Below are 20,185 nucleotides of genomic sequence, written 5' to 3' on the forward strand. Positions count from 1 at the left end.
GTCAAGGTCTCTAGTTAGATACTTTTCAAACCCCTTTTAAATATCTGCAGGTGCTTTTTCTGTATCATAGAAATGCAAGTATCTACAAGGTTACCATTTAATGCTAGATGATTCAATTTTGAGCAACTGACCTGGATCTGTAATAAAAATCTGACAAAAATTAGACCCAAGTCATTCTTCAAAGTTTCAAAAATTCTGATTACATTTATTTTCATAATCTTTGTCTGGCTCTGAATTTCACCTGCAATACTCCAAACAAACAACAGGGGTCAATGCCACAGTTAGATAATTTCTTTCCAAGAACTGTGAACCTTTTCACTGTGGATTCTAACCCCAGCCTGCCTCAGGGAATTAACTCCCCATGCATCTTCAGTAGGTAGTATCTTGTGCTTCCAGTGGAGCAGACAGCACCAAAACCACCCAGATATATTTTGGGTTGCTACTACCAATTTTTGCGTTACCAATTATTTGCTCTCCAGAGTACCCACAACTACTCCAGCGAACTGCAGGTCTGTTCAGATTATTTTAATTTATTTTTACCAGTGATGTCATTTCAAGGACAAAACCTACCTGCAGTAATGTCCCTGATGTCAAAGCTCAACAGGCTTTTATTAAAGAATGAACCTGGCCTTTTAGTTCAATCAGTGACATATTAAAAGATAACATTTGAAAGCAAAAACTTTCCAGTTGAATGAAATAATTCTGTCTGTGTTTGCATGTACTTCCTGAACTCCAGTGCTTTAGACCAGAAGTGCTTGTTTGATTCATTTAGGAATTGCTAAGGATAGAATAACCACTGGAAATCTACTACGATGAATAAATGTATTTAAACATAGAAATATCTGTGGCATTAAAAAATCCTCTTTCTTTGTATTGAAACCTGAGTATAAGTTTAAGAATAGACCTGAAGCCTTCTCAGACACCTCTGATCAGCATATTTAGGCTGCTGAGAATATGCTGAGATGGTGGCTTCTGTGAAGCTTGAGTATATAATTACCAAAAAGCATATTCAATGTTGACTTGCTTCTCTAGTGCATTTGTCACCCATTTGGGGTGAAAAAGAGAAAAGGAAACTGGACCCAGAGAAACAATTAACATGTAGCTTTCAAACAAGGAACTTGGTAAATCACTGAAGTGTTGATGTCTGAGAAAATGGCACACGCAGTCTTTCCTCTTTCAGCATCGGCATAGGTTTATATCAACCCTGAAGAATAGTAAGATTAATTATGACTAACTTTCCTCTTTATTACATATATATGTATTCCTAAAAAGAAAACAAGGTCAGGAACCTCGTAATTTGTGCAGAGACCTGTATAGCCAAAAGTATGTTTGATCCTTCAAGGTGCCCATATTTTAGCTGCTACAGATGAATATTATAACCAAGGAAACTGTCTTTGGTATGACTGTTACTGTATACCATAGTATTCTCATGTGAATTTTTCTGCAAGAATGAATTCTTCAGTACTTAGCATTTCTTTGCTTGTGCCATCGATTTTTGGCTTTTCCCTTGACGCTGTTTATCAATGAAAACTCTTAATACATTATAATTAATACAATCACACTTTTCCAGGAGTGGCTGCTAATTTGAAACAGTACTTGAAATATGAAACATTAAACTTTCTCACAAATGCTTTTTTCTTCTCAACATGTCAATTATTAACTTCTCTATGTAAAGGTGTAATTTGTAATTGACTTGTAATTTTTTTGGCCATTGTGACAATGGGGAAATTCAAGACAAACACTGACACTTCTTACTCCCGTGGGGGAAACATAATTATTTTTCTTTGTAAAATGAAGAGGTTTTTATGTTTACACGGAAACAATAGTGTCAGGAGCTTGACATATCATCTTGCATTCAACAGCAGAATTTTATTTATAGGAATATTTGGAGATCCTGCTGTACCTGTCTGAGCTGGGGAGTCTCTCGTGACATGAAGGGAAAGTCAACCTTTTTATCATGTCCCTCCTCATACTAGATACTTTAGTATCTCCCACTTCATCACTCTTTTGAAATCCAACTACTTTCCTGCAAAGGGCTTGAGTGAGGAGCTCTGAATATGACTGGAACTGAAAGTGATACTCCTGGATTCTTAGGTCTCCTGCCTGTGGGAAGCAGGAGCACAGGTACCATCTGTGCTGCCAGGGCCTATTTGGCATCCTCACTGACAGTACAGCAAAAGCATCCAGGGTAAAAACTATTTTTGTTTTTATCTTTAAAAAAATGTTTTAAATGTATGTTTAAATACACAATATATGTTTAAATAGCACAATATAAGTGACTGCTTCATATGGCAATGATCAAGTGTTCCTGAGATATAGGTATACTAGAAGGGCAATTTTATATCACTGTGCATTCTTTTATTCTTTCAGTTTAGCAAATCCAAAGCGTCAGCAAAATACTTAAATTTGTTTAGATCAACAACTGACAATAAATTAAAAACCTAGCAGCTGGCATTTTACACGTATTTTCTTTAACACACCCAGGAGTATCTCATTATTAGAAAGTGATGAACCAGCATTGTCTTACATGATACCAACCTTGAAGACTGTTCAGTTATATGTATCTTGTTTATTAGCTAACTAGGCAGAACTGATGTCAATTTAGGTATTTTACAGTGACAATCACAGTAACACCTGGTTTTTCTATTATGTAAAGAACATCTTCCCTGCTTAATCATAGCCTTTCTATATATTCCATTTATTCAGCTATATTTTATTAATTGTTTAGATCAAAACCAGTAGAATCGACACACTAAAGTACAGCTACAAACCACAGCAAACTTTGTTTTCTTAAAACAACTGTTTATGATGGTGAAGAATGCAGTAAGCAATGAATTTACAGCCCATTGAAATTTTAAAGATTTCAAAGATTACAAAGATGATCCTGTTCCGGAAGAATCCCCAACACTGTGAAACTGTTCCAGGAAAACAACAGACCAAAAGCCTCCACCGGGACAGGAACTGCTCTCTTTGATCAGACTAAAGACCTGGCTCAATATTGCGTGCTTGATGGCAGCAAGGCATAGCATTTACAGAGCCACCCTTTCTGTATTATTCCCTTCTGCTTCTGAACAACCAGAAGCTTAGGAGTTGATAACAAAGAAAGCAGAATTTGGCACTCTTGCACATCAGGTAATTCTCCATACCAACAAGTTCTTTATAATCTTCACAAGCTTTTTCTTGTATATGGTTTTGACTAAAAATTACAAGCTGACATGGGAAATGTTCCAAATGAATGTTTCTTAAAGCCGTACAGAGTTTCAGTCTTGGAAAAAAATCAGTAAATTTCTATGAAAACCTTTGTGTCAGAAAAATGCCAGAATCTGTATCAAGGAATTTGGTAAAATAATCTGAACAAGACCTAGGAAAGTTTGGCATCCAAGAAGAGCAATGTGGACATACAGCAGCAAAAATACCAATTTAAGATAAAACACAGCCTGACGAGAGTAGAATAAATCATAGCATGATACTGATACAGAAGCATTCAGGAAGTGCACTTAGATCCATGCTTCTAATCTTCCAGGCTTAGGCTTGTCCTGCTGAAGTAAGTAATGACTGGTACATTCTGCATTAGGACTCAACTGTGCTAATGTAAACAAATTTGCTTAGACTTCTATTATTTTTACTGTGCCAATACTACCTATTGCACATAATGTCTCCCATCACCAAAGTTTACTGACTTTAACAACTAGGTCCTCAGAGCAAACTTGAGTTATTCTAGATGGTTTGACAAGGCAGAATAGGTATACACGGCATCCTGTGTTGAGCCTTTATGAGATGGCGTTGTCTATGGAAAAGAAGATGCTTTTGCAATTAGTATAATTCAGATGATGGGAAGGTCTTTGTACGAGCTACAGCAATTTCCAAAGGGTAGCACTGCCTGGCATCTCTGTCGCACTACTTACTGTGGAGCGGTATAGACTTGGGCCCACAGATCTACCTGATGCTTTACAGATGTCATCAGTCCTGAAAAGGTGAAGAAAAAGGTCTTTGCAAAAAAGGACTTGGGTGTGCAGGAGGGCTGGACCTACAGTGATGACCTCTCCCAGCTAACTGAGGGCCTCACGAACCCAAAGCACAACTGACTTTGGGGAATGCCAACCAACCTGCTCCATAACCACCTTGTCCTGTCAGAGACTCAAATTTGGTGCCTGTGGGAGGAACGAAATATTAACAGCCTCAAAAGTCACCTGCGTGCCGTATTACAGGACCCAATAACAAAGTAATATATCAAAATATATATTAATTAGGTCTCAGCCACAACCACCAGTTACACTGATGAACACCAAGGAAGCCCTGGAGTCTTTTCCAAAAAAAGCTCTGCAAATAGCTGTTTTCTCTTGTTCAGTATCTAGATTAAAAAATTAAACCTAAACACTTCAATTCAAAGTAAAAGTTTTGAGAATTTTGAGGTGGAGGCAAAATAATTATTTCAGTCTGAAAATAAATAAAAGTGTTTGGAATTACTAAGTAAGTTTTTCTCTTTTGGGCAACTTCTAGTAACAGAAATTAAGCCCTTTATTCAGAGTGAGAAGCATGTATTTCTCTTTTCAGGGCTAGTGCCTACTCACTCACAGAATCCCCTCAGTCTTACACTACATTGTTCAAAGTTCTTGTTACGCAGTTGCTGTAATGGAGCCAAGTTATGGCTGAGTTCTTAGAAAGGGAAAAGTATATGGATCTTTTCTGCAAGTAAGAGAGGCAGAGTTTACTTGGCTGAATCTGGGACTGAAAAGGATGTAAAGTCAATAAAGCATGCAAACATTTTCCTACTACCCCACAGAGAAATGTGTTTCTACACGATACCTCTGCTCAGCCCTACTTGCCAGGCTGACAGCATTAATGAAATGAAAGTGCTTCTGGCTAGGAAAACCAGTTACAGTGTCCTTAAAACACTGAATCAGATGTAACTATTGCTGCAGTCTCTGCCCGCAAAGCAGACTTGCTAAAGCAGAGTCCTTTTTGTTCAGAGTCAGTTCCATACACTGGTGACATACTGCTCTAATACAGGCCCCAAACAGACTTCTGTTTAGTCCTCCGTTGCCTATTAGATATTTTAACAAGTACTGAGGTTAAAAATTAGTACACGCCAATCAAGAAGCAGGACAGATGGTGCTACCCTCCTGAAAAGTGTAGAGCAAAGGCAGCTTTATTTTCAGTAACAGCTTTAACATCTTCCGAACAGACATTTGGTTTGCTACTCCTTCTGGTTTACTTTAAGGCAGTAATTATTCTGCTATTCAGAATTTTATTCTGAATTTCACTAATTCAAGGCCAGATGACAAAGTTACAGTATATCAGTATTATTCACACTGAAGTATCATGCACAGCAACCCTCGAGTTCAGCAACTATATGTAACCCACTAGCTTTGGAGGCTGAAAGATCTTTTACAGCCAGATTCCAAAGCCCCTCATCAAGCATTGGACTGATCCACAATTGGTAATGGTATATATTAATCTTTTACATAGATGGTGAAATCTGGCTATCCAGGAACAGAGCTAAACGAATGCCAAAGCTGACATTAGGTGGGCAAACAAATAAAGTAATGAGAATTAAACATGTTTTTTTCCAAGAGCTGACAGCAATAAAATCCAGTGTAAAATATAATTTGTACCTATCACATGACTCTGACATGTAGTCCTTGTCATGGTGTCCTCCTCTTCCTCTTGCAGGTTTTCTGTGACTACTTTAGCCTGTACATAGTACAACAACAAAAGTGAAGAACATCTGTGACTCTGTTTACATTGCTTCATGATAACTACAGAGTATCTTTTCAGAAATAAACCCGAGTAAAGTTATAGGGCAGCTAAGAGTGCAAGTATATAGCCTGTCTCATTCTATGCACAGTATCTGAGGATAACAACTTTAACTTAATTCGAAGTCACAATATGTAGCAGTCAAAAAATACCATTGGAAGATACAATTCCTGAAAAAGTAAAGTCTTTTTCTGCATTAAAAAGAAATGTTACAAAATTATGCTCAGTTCTCCTGACCTTGTATTTATTTCTCTCTAGAAATACTGTATTTCAGAGTTTATGCTAAGAAAAATGTGAACTTAATGTGTTATGTGGTATCTCTCTCACTGAACGTTGGTGGTTTTGTTTCCACCTCTGCTTAAAAGCATTGATTAGCTAAAAAGAGAGAAAAAAATCATTTAAGAATGCAGTGCACACTAAGAGCCTGTACATACTATTCAAGTATGTGTTATTCAAATCCCCTAGATACTCTGTTTTTCAGATGAAGGCATATTTTTGCTCTGTTCTTCTGCGCTCCTGTTTCCCAAGTGTATATATAATCTGAGTATCTTCCAACCATACAGTGAAAACCCCCTCCATTACATGCCATCAGTGGCCATAATTCAGATCCAGGGACATATTTTTCTGCCAGGCTATATAAATCAAACTGGAATGAAGATACTTTCAGGGTGATGAGAGGAGGAAAGCCAGCACTGCAGAAAAAATTACTTTCAATATCTCAGAGATCTTAAATTATTTGTTAATCACTCCCTGCTGTTTTAAACTACTTACACCACATACACAATAACATTAAATATGCTCTGTAATCTAAACCAGTAGTATTTATCATCGTTTGCATGACATATCTTTGATCATAGTATATATTCTGCTTGTCTGGTTTATGCAAGTAGCCCTATTGACCTCTTGTGACTAGTCTCAGCAAGGCATGAAAGACTCGCTCTCTGTATTTATAAAAGTGCATTTATAATCTGTTAATCCCAGAGATTTGATTCATCTTTTCTTCTTCTGAAATGACACCCTTCAGGCTATGGAAAATGAAGAGGAAAGTATGTGATCATTTGGCACTGAATTACGGGTAGAACAATTTCTCACATTTGCAGACTGCATGGCGGTCTGGGGCTCGCAGCTGATGTGACATTTCACAATATTAGGATAGATCTCTGGGTATTCCCCAAACACACAGACTGCAGACAGACAACACTATACAAAACTCCTGGTGTCTTGATTTTGGTGCCACACTTCCACCTCACAAAGTAAAGCCCATGGCTTTTCTAAATTATTGTGGGCTGTAATAAAATCACAAAGATGAAATGAAGCAGTGCAGCACAAAAATGATTGTATCTCACCTTAAAATCCAGCCAAGGACATGAAAAAGTACTGGAGAATGTGGAATATCCTTGGTGTGGGCTAAAGGATTATGTATTTCTGTTGGCTGGCCTTTAGAGCAAAGTGCTTTTTTGATGAACACTAACGGGAAGCGTATCCCTCTGAAGGTGAATGCACAAGGCTGCCATTGGTGAAACATTGCTTTTTCCATACATTCAGTGGCAGTCAAGCAATAACATTCTTTGCATGAACAGAATTCAGAGGTAATTGGTGCATATGTTATGGCATAATAGTGCCCCAAGTCTTTACCTGGCACATCATACGAGAAGAGATTTTATCATCAAAAATTAAATAGGTTTGAAAGGAAAAACCTGCTAGAAAATTAATGTTAAAAAATGTTATGGCCAGGATTTAAAGCAGCAGGATATATATGCTATGCAGTTTTGAAATACAGCAGCCTCCACATTGAACCCATATGACTGAATGCACTTTGCATTGTTCCAAAAAGAAAAGAAATCGTCACAGTTTAGGGCTTTTCAAAAGCTTTACACTGTTTTCTCCAAAGCATTCATTTTGTCTTTTTACAAGCAAAAAACCACACAACAGGCCATTCCATTGCATGCGACTGTTTTCAGTCACAGCTATCTCCCAGCCCTTTGCAATCTGCTTCAAAGTCAGCAGACACCAAAGAATAACCGGAAATGATGGTAATAAGATGCGTGAACTCTGAGTTTAAAGAATTTCCATTGTTTTTCTTGTAGAAGTTTGGAGGACAAGATGAAATATCACATACTGTGGAATCTTAAGGTATATCTCTTTCATATGCTGGCATTAAGAACTGTAAGCACATTTTTAATACTGTTATTCTAGATGCCCTCAGTCTTTTGGCACTAGATATTTCTTTCAGGAATTAAGTGCCACAAAAAATACAGTATGAAACTCAAAAAGATGAAGCATATAATGTAACTTAATCTTCAAAAACAATACAAAAAATACATCGATATCCAGCAAAAAAAAAGTGTGCATGGTATAGGACAGGTAATGCCTTTTCCCCATGACTAACATGTCCTTAAAAACTAAATGGTATGCTTAGCATTTCTCCATTATTTATGTATATTAAGGACAATCTTCGTAGTTCCCCCATAAAACAAAGTGTGTTTCTTGAAGACAGACTTAAAGTCGTAAATGACTATTATTGCTGCATTTAGAATGACAAAATGACAGACAAAAAGCACAACAAATTATTGCAGCATTAGAAAATAATAAGTTAGAAAGAAATCGTAGAAGCAACGTGTAGAGATTTTTGTACTTCTGTACAGTGAAGATATACCCTAAGCTGTCAGGACCATATTAAATGGGGCACAGTTAAACTGAGTGGCTCTGATAAGGGGCTCTGCTTTGCTATCAAAGTTCTAGATCAGTTGGATTGAATTTCCTGCATATTGCACATTTCCAGACTTTCATTCTCTCTCTTTCCTTTCAGTGACACTACAAGGACAGCCTTAGATATGCTTATAATTTGTGGTTTTATAATGCGGGAGACATCTACATTTTCAAAGAAGAGATGATACCACAGGAGTCAGGAGGAAAAAGTTTTCAAACACATTCATTCTGCATATGTTTCCCGTAAGTTTTAAAAAATGACCTTGCAGATGTTCTTAGGAAAGGCATCTGCATTAAAGTAAAAAAAACATATGCCTGAAGTTGAAACTGTGTGAGATACTTTAACCTTATGTATCCTAAATGCCAGTACTAAGCTAAGAGTTTTTCCAGTTCCATTATGAAGCTTTTTGAAATTTGTTTTACCCTTGAAACACATCCCAAAGAATTTGTATTTGAAATTCTCTCAGATGAAATTGTTGAATGTCCTGTACCTCAAGAACTCAGTTTTATCAGAACAACAAAAATAATAGACTTAACTTCATGTTTAGTATTATATTTGGCATAAGTTTTCAGACTATTTTGTGAAAATTTTGATCGTTGTTAATAACTGTCATAATAATACTGTCAAGACAGCTATCAGGAATGAGAAAAGAATGCTCATCGAGTTAAAGCATCTCTGTTCTCCTGGTGCTTGTACTTTAAAACATCATGGGAAAGGTCCTTTCTGCGCATGAAATTGCTAAGTAAATTCTACGCTTAATTATTAGATGCTTCACAAGGAAGGGCACCCATTATCTGAGTTCAGGCTGCAATCCTAGACTCTGTGCATCCACTTCTTGATGCATAAAAGTTAGCCATTCGCAGCTTTCAAGAACCAGAATCTAGCCACTAATAGAAAATAATTTTTCTTCTAAACTGCAACATTCCTGCTTTCTGGGTAAATTAAAGTATCAGGTATAGTTAGTACCTTATTGAAGCATAAAATGAACTACAGGGCATTAACAGGGAGATTTTCCATGGTACAAAGAGAAATGTGGGTCAAATGGATGCTTTTGCTTTGAGACTCCCTCTTAAGTGACAAATATTCCCAAACATGGTCAAATACTTCACCTTTTCGCTATATGCAGTGCACTTTTTAGGCTTAATGACTTCTATAATGTTCAGAGGAATGTTCAACACTGGCATGCAATTTTCAGGGAAAGGGGAAAAACTGAAAAAAAAAAATTCCAACCAAAAAAGGATCCTGTTATTTCACTCTACTACAGTATGATTATAGCATCATTGTACATATATCTCCACTGGAACTGAATTTTCAGCAGAAGCAGCAGGATCTTCATGACTAGCTGTATATTCTGGCCTATAGTCAAGATGCCAACCTTTGTATTAATTCACAATTCTCCAGCTACACAAAATCTTTCTATCATATATAAACAGTTATTATCCTGTTTGTCTGTACTGGCAATAAGGAACTCATCCAAAAGTTAAAAAAAAGGTAATAATGTTTTCATGTACTAAAGCACTTACCAGGGTCTGATTCTGCATTTCCATATCAGCTTTTGTGTTGCTGTTTTTCTTGTGGTTTCCTTGAGCGCTGATAGAGTTGCTGTGAAGAGAGGAGCCCTGGGAGCTGCCCTTCGACACACTCCTGTAGGAAACATTATTTGATCCACTTTCTGTCTGCTGAGCTGCTTTCTTATCAACTCTGCAGGTAGAGAGTGATTCCTCTGATAAATTACATTGCCCTTCTTCAATCACTCTACTTTCCCATTCCTTTAATGTTTAAAGTAACCTCTCTGTATCTTTCTGTCTCTAGACCTTTGAGTGATAAATGTTTCTAACTAGCCTTGATCAAATCTGTCACTTGCAATTTCAGGTAGTATATCAATTTAGCCTTTCACATATAATGATTTATATTATATTTGGGACTGCTGTGGGGCAAACGTGAAAACACAGTATAGCAATTGCTAAGTTCTGTGACTAAATTGCAGTAGCTAGAAATGTAATTAATACTGACTAGTTAGCAAATACATGTTTGCTGGTAACCATACATGAAGAAGGAATACATTAAAACATGTACCTAATTATCCTCTATCTTTACACACCATCTGCCTAGATTCTTGATTTCTGGAATCATTTGAATTTCTATCAACTTGGATGTAACTTGCCATTCTTTCATTTCAAAGATGATTGATTTGGTTAACAAAGTCACACAAACAAAATTATAATTTCATTATTAATGTTTTTTTCATGTAGAGATTAAAGTTCTGGCTGTGTACCTACTGACTGCTACTATGCATTTAGTCTAAAAGGAACATACATTGAACTTAGCATCTCAGCATCTGTAAAGCTACAGTGTACAACAACGCATCTCAAATTGCTTTCCAGAGTTTTACCTGTTTAAAAGCTCTTTCATAAAACTGTCTTTTGGTGAGTATGTAGCCATGGCGGAACCTTTGACTTGTTCACACTCAATCTCACCAGGCATGTCTTGTGAAGGTTTCATAATTTTGCTCTCCATGACATCAGCTAAAATGTCACTGTTGTCTGTTTTCCTGTTAATTTCATTTTCTATTTCACAGTGTTGTTCAGTTTTCTTTTTTTCTTTTCTTCTCTCTAATTTTGCCTGCTTAATTCCAAATCCTGAAACTTTTACATCTTTTTTTTCTACCTTTGTTTTAGGAACATCAGCTTTCCTGCTACTCAGTGCTGGGAGCTTGCTCTTTCGAAAGCCAAACCAACTAGCTATAGAAGGCCCAGTCTTTTGCTTAGTCTCCACAGTGGGAGATTTGGTTTGTCCCTGACCCTTTTGCACATTTTCTTGGATGCATAACATGACTTTCTCCTCTATTGTAGGTTGCAGAGCCGGTGAACTCAAAACATGGGTAACCTTCTCAGAGGTTTCCGCTAATTTTAAAGACATTTGCTGTCTACGTGACTTTGTCACTTCCAGTTTATGAGGACATTTTATTCCATCTGAGCTTTGAAATGATGAAATTTGTTTGGAGGATACAGTAGCTGACGCTTCTAACTCCAATTCTGCTGGCAGAACAGTTTTTTTACTTAGAGCTTCATGTTTAAAACTTTCAGTGCTTTTCTCACTCTGGACAGATAGACTGCGTGCATCTTTCTGAGAAAATGGTTTGTTACCATCACATCTTGAAGTGTTATGAAACGAGTCTGCTTTTGGAGATGATCTGAAGGGCAATTTGCTCGGGCTTCCATGCTGGCTATTGCAACTGCTTATATTTCCAAGAGAACCTTGTCTAGAATAAGAATTCTCTGTGGTTTTAGGAGTATATGAAAGAGTCTCTGGTGTCACTGCTGACCCAGGAACGGCTTTGATTTGAAGTCCTTCCATGGCTGAGTTCTGCCTTGTTAAAGAATTTCCTCTATCAGAAGTGTTTGTAATAATCTGAGTTCGTACTTTTCCAAGACCTTCTGTCACGGGGGCAGATGCCTTTTCCCCTGTATGAATGCTAAAACTCTGACTACGAGCTTTTGCTCCATTCATGCCCAGAGCTGGTTTCAAGTGAGACTTGTTGCTAGAAGAAACAGATCTCTTAACTAATCTGTTTTCTAATCCATCTACTCTGTCTACCACCAAGCTGCAGTTTTCATGTGAATGAGGTGACGCTGTATCCATACCAAGTCCCACAGTAAGATGATTTTTGATTTCAGTATCAGACTTAGAGTCTTTTAATTCAGCATCCATTGCACTTCGGGAGGTTATGCATATAGATTCATTTTGCCTGTACTTACTTGAACTCACGTTACTTTTGGAAGCTGCATTTATACTGTCTTTTTCCTGCTTCCCTGGTACAGTAGAGCTCTTTCGGAGAAGTTGGGGAGATTTGACAAATAATTTCAGGCCTACAGGGAGACGGGTTTTCATTCCTTTCTCATTAGAGTTTTGGGTAGCATGTGGAGCATCAGTACCATGAATCAGTGTTGACAATGGGGAATTGTTCACCTGAGATAGTAACGGCTCACTTGTGCTTGTTGTATGACACTGAGGAGTTGTGGGGAGAACGCTTGGCATCTTTTGTGGCTGATCTACCCCACTGTCACTGGAAATATCTTTTTTGCTGGAATATGCATCTTGTGATGAAGTGGTTTCCAATGACGGACAACCCAGAGAAAAGGACCTGGTTGTTTGAAAATCTGTGTTGGAAAATTCATGATTCCTGTGGAGACCCAGCTGATTAGGGCTTTTTGGGCAGACTTGCTTCACAGAAACTTTGGAAAGTCCTTGGTATGCACTATGGGGTTGCTGAGATACACATTTATTTTGCATAATTGCTTCTGCATTTTCTTGAAGGTAAGATAATTCAATTTTGGCCCCAGAAGATATATTTTTTGCTTGCATTTCATGACTAGATTGATTATGAAAGCCAGAGTTCACAGTTCCTTTTAACGGTGATGATTTCAGTACATTTTTTGCATTTTCACTGGGACCAGCTCCTCCTAACTTTACTGCTACAGGTGGTGAATAAGCATAATTAGGCCGAATCAACAGGGATGTTGACCTGCCTGGAGGAATGGGTGGGGATGGTGATCGGGCTTCTACAGTTGCTAAATCACAATGGAAGTCTCTGGTTGGGGGTTCTCCATAGTCACTAGGCTCTATAAGGTGCTGAGGCAACAGTGGTGATGCTGGACTCTGGCTCTTTGGACACTTTGGCCCATCGCCTCTGCCTGGACGTTTCAAGCCAGGCAGAGGGCAGACAGGGGGCTTTGGAACCTGAAAGTCAGCTTTTGAGTCAAAGTTACGAGGTGGACTTTGTGCCTTTTTGAATCTTGAAAGCTTTACAGGTGGCAGAGCAGGTGATTTTTCAAGGGTTGCAGGGCCCACTGATTGAGCTACAGGTGTCTCCTTGCTCTCCATCACTGCAATTTTTTGTGGAGAAAATTTACCTCTGCTGGGTATTTTAGTCAAGTTTGGCTTTTGATTGATTCCTGCATGTGCAGTGGAGCTTGAATTTGCCTTGTATGACACATCATACACTGGCTTCACTAGTTTTTGTCGTGGAGTATTTTGCAGTGTCACTTTTCCACAGCGTGAAGATTCACTGCAGGTCATGGGGACAACTGTATTTTTCTTCCCTGTATTATCTTCAAGAACCTTTTTCTCGGTTTCATCTTCAGGTCTTTCTAAAGCAGTGTAGTTTCTAGCACTGGTTTCCGTCAGCAAGTCAGTTATTCCCTGAGGTATAAGTTCAGTATATTCTGCACTGGATGCAGTTTGTGGCTGGTTGATTGAAATTTCATTTCTTGTTACAGTGACAACTCCAGTTTGATGTGAGCTGAATTCAATAGGCTCACCATCCTCAGCATCAAATATTACCGTAATGCACTCTTCAGAAGAGGTCTTTTTTATAACCTTTTGTTGTTTAATGAAATTACATGTCTTTGGCCTAATGTCTGAGTGAGAAGATGTCTGGTTTTCCTCTTTGTCAGTAGATACAAACTGAGAATTCTCCACGACTTTGAGCACGTCAGATGTCTTTGTGTACTTCTCAGTAAAAGGAGTTGCTAATAAATCTGATGGACTTTTCTCATCACTGCTTTCTATATGCAATTCATCCAACACTTCATTGTCATCAGTGTCTGAAAGCTGAAAATTAAGGTCCTTCCAGCCTATATTAGCATGGCTTTGATTTAACTCTAACTCAGGCAGCTTTGCTCTGGTGCATGATTTTACTTCTGCCTGAAATCCGCTGACAAAACTAGTCAATTTTTCAGGTCTTTCCTTCGAATTAAAATATGAACTTCTTTCTGGCAAGTGTTTCCTATTAGGATCCCAGTCAAAGAGACTGTCAGAAACACTGTGAGTTAATTTGTTACAGCAGGTCCTGCAGTCTTTGCTTGGTGCTTCCTGCAGCAACAGTAAGGATGAAGAGTCATCATCTGCATCATCATGCAAATCTGAATCATAAGAGAAAGTTTTGTTATGTTCAATGCAAATACTTCCTATTTCCATGGGCTTACAATGAGTCTGTTCATTATGGCTGCCACATTTAACTCCAGGGGAATATATTCCTTCATTAGAGTTCATACAGTCTTTGTAACCCCACTTTGATATTACTGAAGGTGATTCAAGTAATACTTTTTGCTTCTGTAATTTTTTTAGCCCTTCTAAGATATGGTTTTCCTTTATACGAGTTGGAGGTAGATCATCTGCAGGACTTGAGAGGTTGCTCGGGAGCGAAGAACCAATGCTTACTCTTTTATCCCAGCTCACGGATGACTGTTAAAACAAAATGAAACTCACACATTACTTACAAGTGCTGTTAATAAAAATGTGTCACCATTTTAGTAAAGAGATACACGAGTTGCATAGGACATTACATTTCATCCACTGCTATTAATAGCAACGTTCTTTTTTAATAAAGGATTTCATAGTGGTGTGAAGGCTGCAGTGCATTTGAAACCTGTAGGAAGAACAATATGAATGGAAGGATTAAGATAAAGAAGAGAAATAATTTGGACTGTGAAAGACAGAATAAATGTCAGAATAAATGAGGAAACTGAGCAAATTTGAGTGATAATGGAATTGTTAAAAAAAGTTAAAAGGGGGGAGAGTGAGAGGGAGGGAGACATAGGGAAGAGAACCCTTACTGAGTTTAGTGACAACTGTTTAAATAGGAAAAGGAAAGTGAAAAAAAAAATCGGAAATAGGCAGCTTTTCAGTTAATCTTGTTTCGAATTAAGTTAAGCTAATAAATGAAGAAAATTCATTTGATTTACCCTTTTGCTGCATATCTTTCCATCATTCCAAGTGTATGAGGAACCACTGGAATATTCACTGCAAGCACTTGAGAGGGAGAGTTCACTGCTACTGCAGCTGCTCCGGGGATACAGGCGGATAGGACCTGTCATATTTAATTGACTCTGGCATTTCAAGACAGGTATACTGGATTTCACATTCTGCTGGCATTCCTAAAATATGAGAAGAAAGAGAAATATCTTATGGGTGGAAAAAGATCATTTAACTTCCCCTTGATTAAGAAGGACAAAGATAAGCAATTAAGCTACTTACACCTTCCTGTTATGCCACTAGCATCTGGGGAATTTAATACAGAGAAGTAAATTAAAAATTGCTAATATTTTCATTTGTTGGGGGGCAAATCCACCATCCTCCATGTTTTCTTTATTCTCAAACCAGTACTCTGCTCTTCTTTTGCTAAAGATTATTCTGAGTCTATTTGAATTATGTTTTGTACATAAGCAGCGGGCTCCAGTAAGATACAGAAAACAAAGTTATAAGAATACAAGTACATCTTGACAACTGCATTATAGGCCCACAATGTAACAGATGAGGCTGTACACCCTGGACAAGGTAAATTAATTTAGTATCCCAACCAGAATGTCCACTGAGAATGGAATCTCTCCATTACAGTCTAATTTTGGTTTCCTATCTAGTTCAAAGCTTTGTCTAAGAAACTCTCTGACGTAGGACAATCCATCTTTGTGTCGCTCGCAGACAGCTGAAGCCTCTTGCTTATGCAATTTATTGACACTTTATGGCTGCCTTTAGTACTTGTGTAGTTATCGCCCCTCTCCAAATGCAATTTCAGCTGACTGTGACTAAGTGCCAGCTTTGAGGAAGAGAGTAATGAAGAGCAGATAGCACTTTAGGTAAAATATTAAACCTCTGTAGGAGTATCTAGGATGCCTTTAATTTGTTTTCAAACTAATACTCTTGTGCCTAACAGTGTTAGAGCTTCTTTAATGTTAAGTGCTTACACCATTCTGTTATGCTATTCTCCAGTTCCCTTACAGAATCAGACATCTTTTTAATTACCAGGAACGGCAGACAGGGTGACATGACTACTTGAAAGGAGGTTGCAGCGAGTTGGGTGTTGGTCTCTTCTCCCAAGTAACAAGCGACGGGACAAGAGGAAATGGCCTCAAATTGCACTCTGGGAGGTTTAGATTGGGTATCAGGAAAAATTTCTTCCCTGAAAGAGTTGTCAAGCACTCGAACAGGCTGTCCAGGGAAGTAGTTGAGTCACCATCCCTGGAGATATTTAAAATATGTGTAGATGTGGCACGTAGGGACATGGTTTGTTGGTGGACTTGGCAGTTTTGGGTTAATGGCCGGACTCGACAATCTTACGGATCTTTTCCAACCTAAACGATTCTATGATTCCATGACTCTCATAAAACTTTGCTTTGTATTTCATTAAGGCAAGCTCAATTAATATTTATTGATTTTTGTGCATAGATATACCCCAGATTAATTTTGCTTAGACGAAAATTTTACCTTTATATGGAGAAAGACACAAGAAATCTAAAGTTATTAAATCCACAAAACAATTATCAAAACTGTATATGCAGTAGACACAGCTTCTTCATGCAAATCTCTGGGAAAATGCCCAGTTTGTAGGCACTTCTCATACAGTAACATGTTTGTTGGCCTCCTGCTAATTTCTTCCATTTCTTTCCCCATGTCCTCCCATTTATTACTACTAGGGTTGAACCTTTTTTCAGTTAAATGGGAGAGAGCAGAATTTTTACTGCTGAGGAGTTCATCAGTACAGCTGTTCATTGCTCAACTGACATAATAATGTTCTGTTTTTGACAAACGTAACTACAGGGCAAATCATTATTCTCTGTCACAGGCAAAACCTATGAATGGGAAAATCATTTTGAGGTAGCAGGAGCACATTTCACCTCTGGGAGTTATTGGTACATGTTCTCCTAGGAAGTCAAATGGTTGTAGGAGGAAAAGACTTCAAATCCACTGGCTCTGGGAAGAATACATCTTTCAGCATCAGAGGCAGGCTGATGCCTATGTTTTTGGCTCTGAAACAGACTACCTCGCTTTGTTAAGACAAATTACTCTATTTCTGACATCATGGTTCCCATGGGAGACCCTCTCTCATCAGCTTCCTCAGCTATGTCTGCGTCATTCCCTGTAAGTTTGACTGTGCAGAGGCCAATGACAGCATCTGCTTGTTCTGGCTATTTTGTTGCCTTTCAGCTGTAGCATTGGAAAAACACGTCATGTCAAATTTCTGCTCTTTATACTAGGCTGTGTCCCAGTCATCATGGTGTTTAAGGGAAGAGGCCTACAAAATAAGATTCCTACAACAATCTCCTGTAGGAGAAAAGAGGAGATCACAGCAGAGTGACAAGTACTGCCTTCCCTTCCTGTCATCTTCAGCTACTCTGAGAGCCTTTCATCGCCTCACGTTGTTTCCTTTGTACTTAAAGAGAGGAGAAAGGCATTTGGTCCCACAGTTTTAGCAATGGGAGAAATGGAGATAGATAAGGAAAACGAAAGGACAGTAAATTACTGTAGTCATCTTTATCGCTTGAGAGACGAGAAAGTGTGCAAACCCTACCATGTCAGTACAGATTCTGAAGTAGGATATCTACCCAACTTCTAGATTGCATTCAGACCGCTAAAGAGCAAGCAGAATTATCTCCTGCAATTTGCCTTCATTCTCTAAATTATCTGAGAAAGTACTTTGAATCATGTGTTTATAATGCATTAATTAAATATATTTAACTTGCATATGGGTCTATTAACTGACATGCTGAAATTTTCATTTTTTGTAATCATGACTCTTAAGTCATTACCATTAAAGAAATCAGAGTAAAAAGGCCTGAATGCAGTATTAAAATTTAAACACATAATTTTTGCTAGAAATCACAGAAAATTAAAAGAATCAGACTATTAAAGACACAAAACTCTGCACTAGAAAAACCTAACCTGAAGGCTTAATTACATATAATGCAAGGGGTCGTTAGACTTTCTGTGAAGCTCTGAAACAATGCCTTTTCATGAAAGTATGTATTCTAAAGAAGATTACATTTTTGTTGACACTACTATACTTCAAGATCAAAGACACGCACAGGTTCAATGTTCTGTTCTTGTCCTCTTTGTTTCCCTCTATCTTTACGTGGCTTTTGTTTTTTAAGCTACTTTGCTCTTTGACAATGAAACTTGAAAGCCACACTGGCTAATGTTTTGCCAAATAAGCACAAAGCTAACCCCATCTGAAAAAAAAAATAAAAATGCAGAGCCCATGAATTTTTAAAAGTTCATACATAATATATCATAAAAGTAGGATGAATAATACGGTGTATGGGCTTTAATAAAAAGCTCCTTGACCATTTCTCAGAGATTCTGAGATGTAATCAATACCCAAAAAGGTATACTGGGGACATTGCTAAGATTTACGCTTTTTTGCACAGAGTGACACTATCTGCTTACTATATCCACTGAGGACACAATATTGAATTTCAGAGAACAGAAGGAAGAAGAAGTATTGTTATCTGCCTCAACAGTGTTTCAATTCAGGGATCAGCTTTATGGCTCATCCCTGACATCAGACTTCAGAAGTAAAAAGGAGGGTTCCAAATGAGGGGTACAAGGACAGCACAAAAACTCACGTGAATCTGAGCATCAGCAGTTCGAGATTGCATCAGGCTTCTGTTTCTTTCTACTTCTGAAAGCAAATCCCCAGATGAGAGGTCTAAGATGCGTGAATGGAGTTTCTGGGGGAGGGGGGCAGAAGGGAATGAGCAAAGCATAAGCATTTGTCAAATATGCAGTAGATCAGCATTTTTAAAATTCCTAACTCTGCTGTTAAATTTCAAGGGAAATGAAGGCCCCGAGGTAAAAGAGGATTTGTTCTAATTTGAAGTGTTGCTTTTTGTGCTTACTTTGTCCAGGATTTCCTGTCTGCAGAACAGATCATTCTTCATCCAAAACAAACTCTACTTTTTCTCCTAGTCTCTGTTTTGCAACTTATCATTACTTCACATGCAACAATGACAAATGAACACGAGTCTCAGCATTATCCATAGAGTTTGACAGGTTTCAGGAAAAAAGCATAAAAATGAACTACAAAATTAACATTTATAAATCAATCAACATGTAAATGTTGTTTTATTTACGAGCTGTTACACCTTGAGTGAATGATTGCAAAAGTGACCCTATTTTTAAACAGCATTGATCTGCTGAAGGCCTCCTTTGCACACATTTTAACTCAAAGTCATTAATGTCATCTGTTAGGAACAATTAATGTGAATAGAAAATAATTGCATCAGGGAACTAGGGACTCAGAGGATTTTGTGCATTAATATTCACATGCTGTTCGATTATATACACAGTTCTTTTTTCAGTTTTGCCTGGAAGGATGGCTAAGCTTGTGCCTTTTCCTCCATGTTCACCTGTATACTAATTACTAAGGCTTTCAGTGTGCATTAAGCCTGATTTGTTTTAATTGCAGTTTCAATAAAATCCCTGATTTATGTGCATGCCTTGGCCGAAGACTTCAAAAGAAGAAATATCTGCAGTCTCCTCAGTCACTGGACCAACATATCATGTAACAGGCAGTATGGATCTGACTCACAGTCCATTGAAATTAATGAGAAAGGACTTAAACTACCACCAGCCTCCCTCAACCAGAAGGACTTTGGATCAGGCTCTTTTTCATTTTCCCATCAATCCTCCAGACTCACAACCTGTGAGACCACATCTACCCCTTCCTCAGCACTGGGGCACTCAGCTTGGAGGAACAAATGGTGCAGACCCTGCCAAGGTGCTTTGCCAGGGAGACCCTGTGAAGGACGCAAACCATGCAGACTTGTTGAGGTTGTGTGAGTGGCCCATCACCCTGTCCATTCAAAAACTCTGGTCAAAGAGGGAAAAAGAATCTGCAGTCACAAAAGCCCTTCCACCCTGTGCAGCAGTAGTAATGGC

The 20,185-nt window shown here is 38.1% G+C and overlaps 1 protein-coding gene across 10 annotated transcripts in view; it reads right to left on the bottom strand.

Moving 5' to 3' along the window:
• NCKAP5 (NCK associated protein 5) overlaps positions 1–20,185 on the bottom strand; it is a 245,331-nt gene that overhangs the window by 48,322 nt on the left and 176,824 nt on the right. For 8 of the 10 annotated variants that reach the window (XR_008733526.1, XR_008733527.1, XM_055718342.1 and 5 more), the window contains 5 exons: positions 18,871–18,975; positions 15,214–15,405; positions 10,860–14,713; positions 9,991–10,168; positions 5,616–5,694 (listed from right to left, as the gene is read on the bottom strand). Coding sequence is in view for 8 of the 10 variants with exons in the window: in XM_055718342.1 (XP_055574317.1) it covers positions 5,616–5,694; positions 9,991–10,168; positions 10,860–14,713; positions 15,214–15,405; positions 18,871–18,975 (4,408 nt within the window). In the remaining 2 variants the exon portion in view is untranslated. The remainder of the gene's footprint in view (positions 1–5,615; positions 5,695–9,990; positions 10,169–10,859; positions 14,714–15,213; positions 15,406–18,870; positions 18,976–20,185) is intronic. The other 2 variants (XM_055718344.1, XM_055718348.1) reach the window with 2 other exon arrangements.

Source organism: Falco cherrug, chromosome 8, assembly GCF_023634085.1.
Source record: "Falco cherrug isolate bFalChe1 chromosome 8, bFalChe1.pri, whole genome shotgun sequence".
Taxonomy (NCBI): Eukaryota; Metazoa; Chordata; class Aves; order Falconiformes; family Falconidae; genus Falco; species Falco cherrug.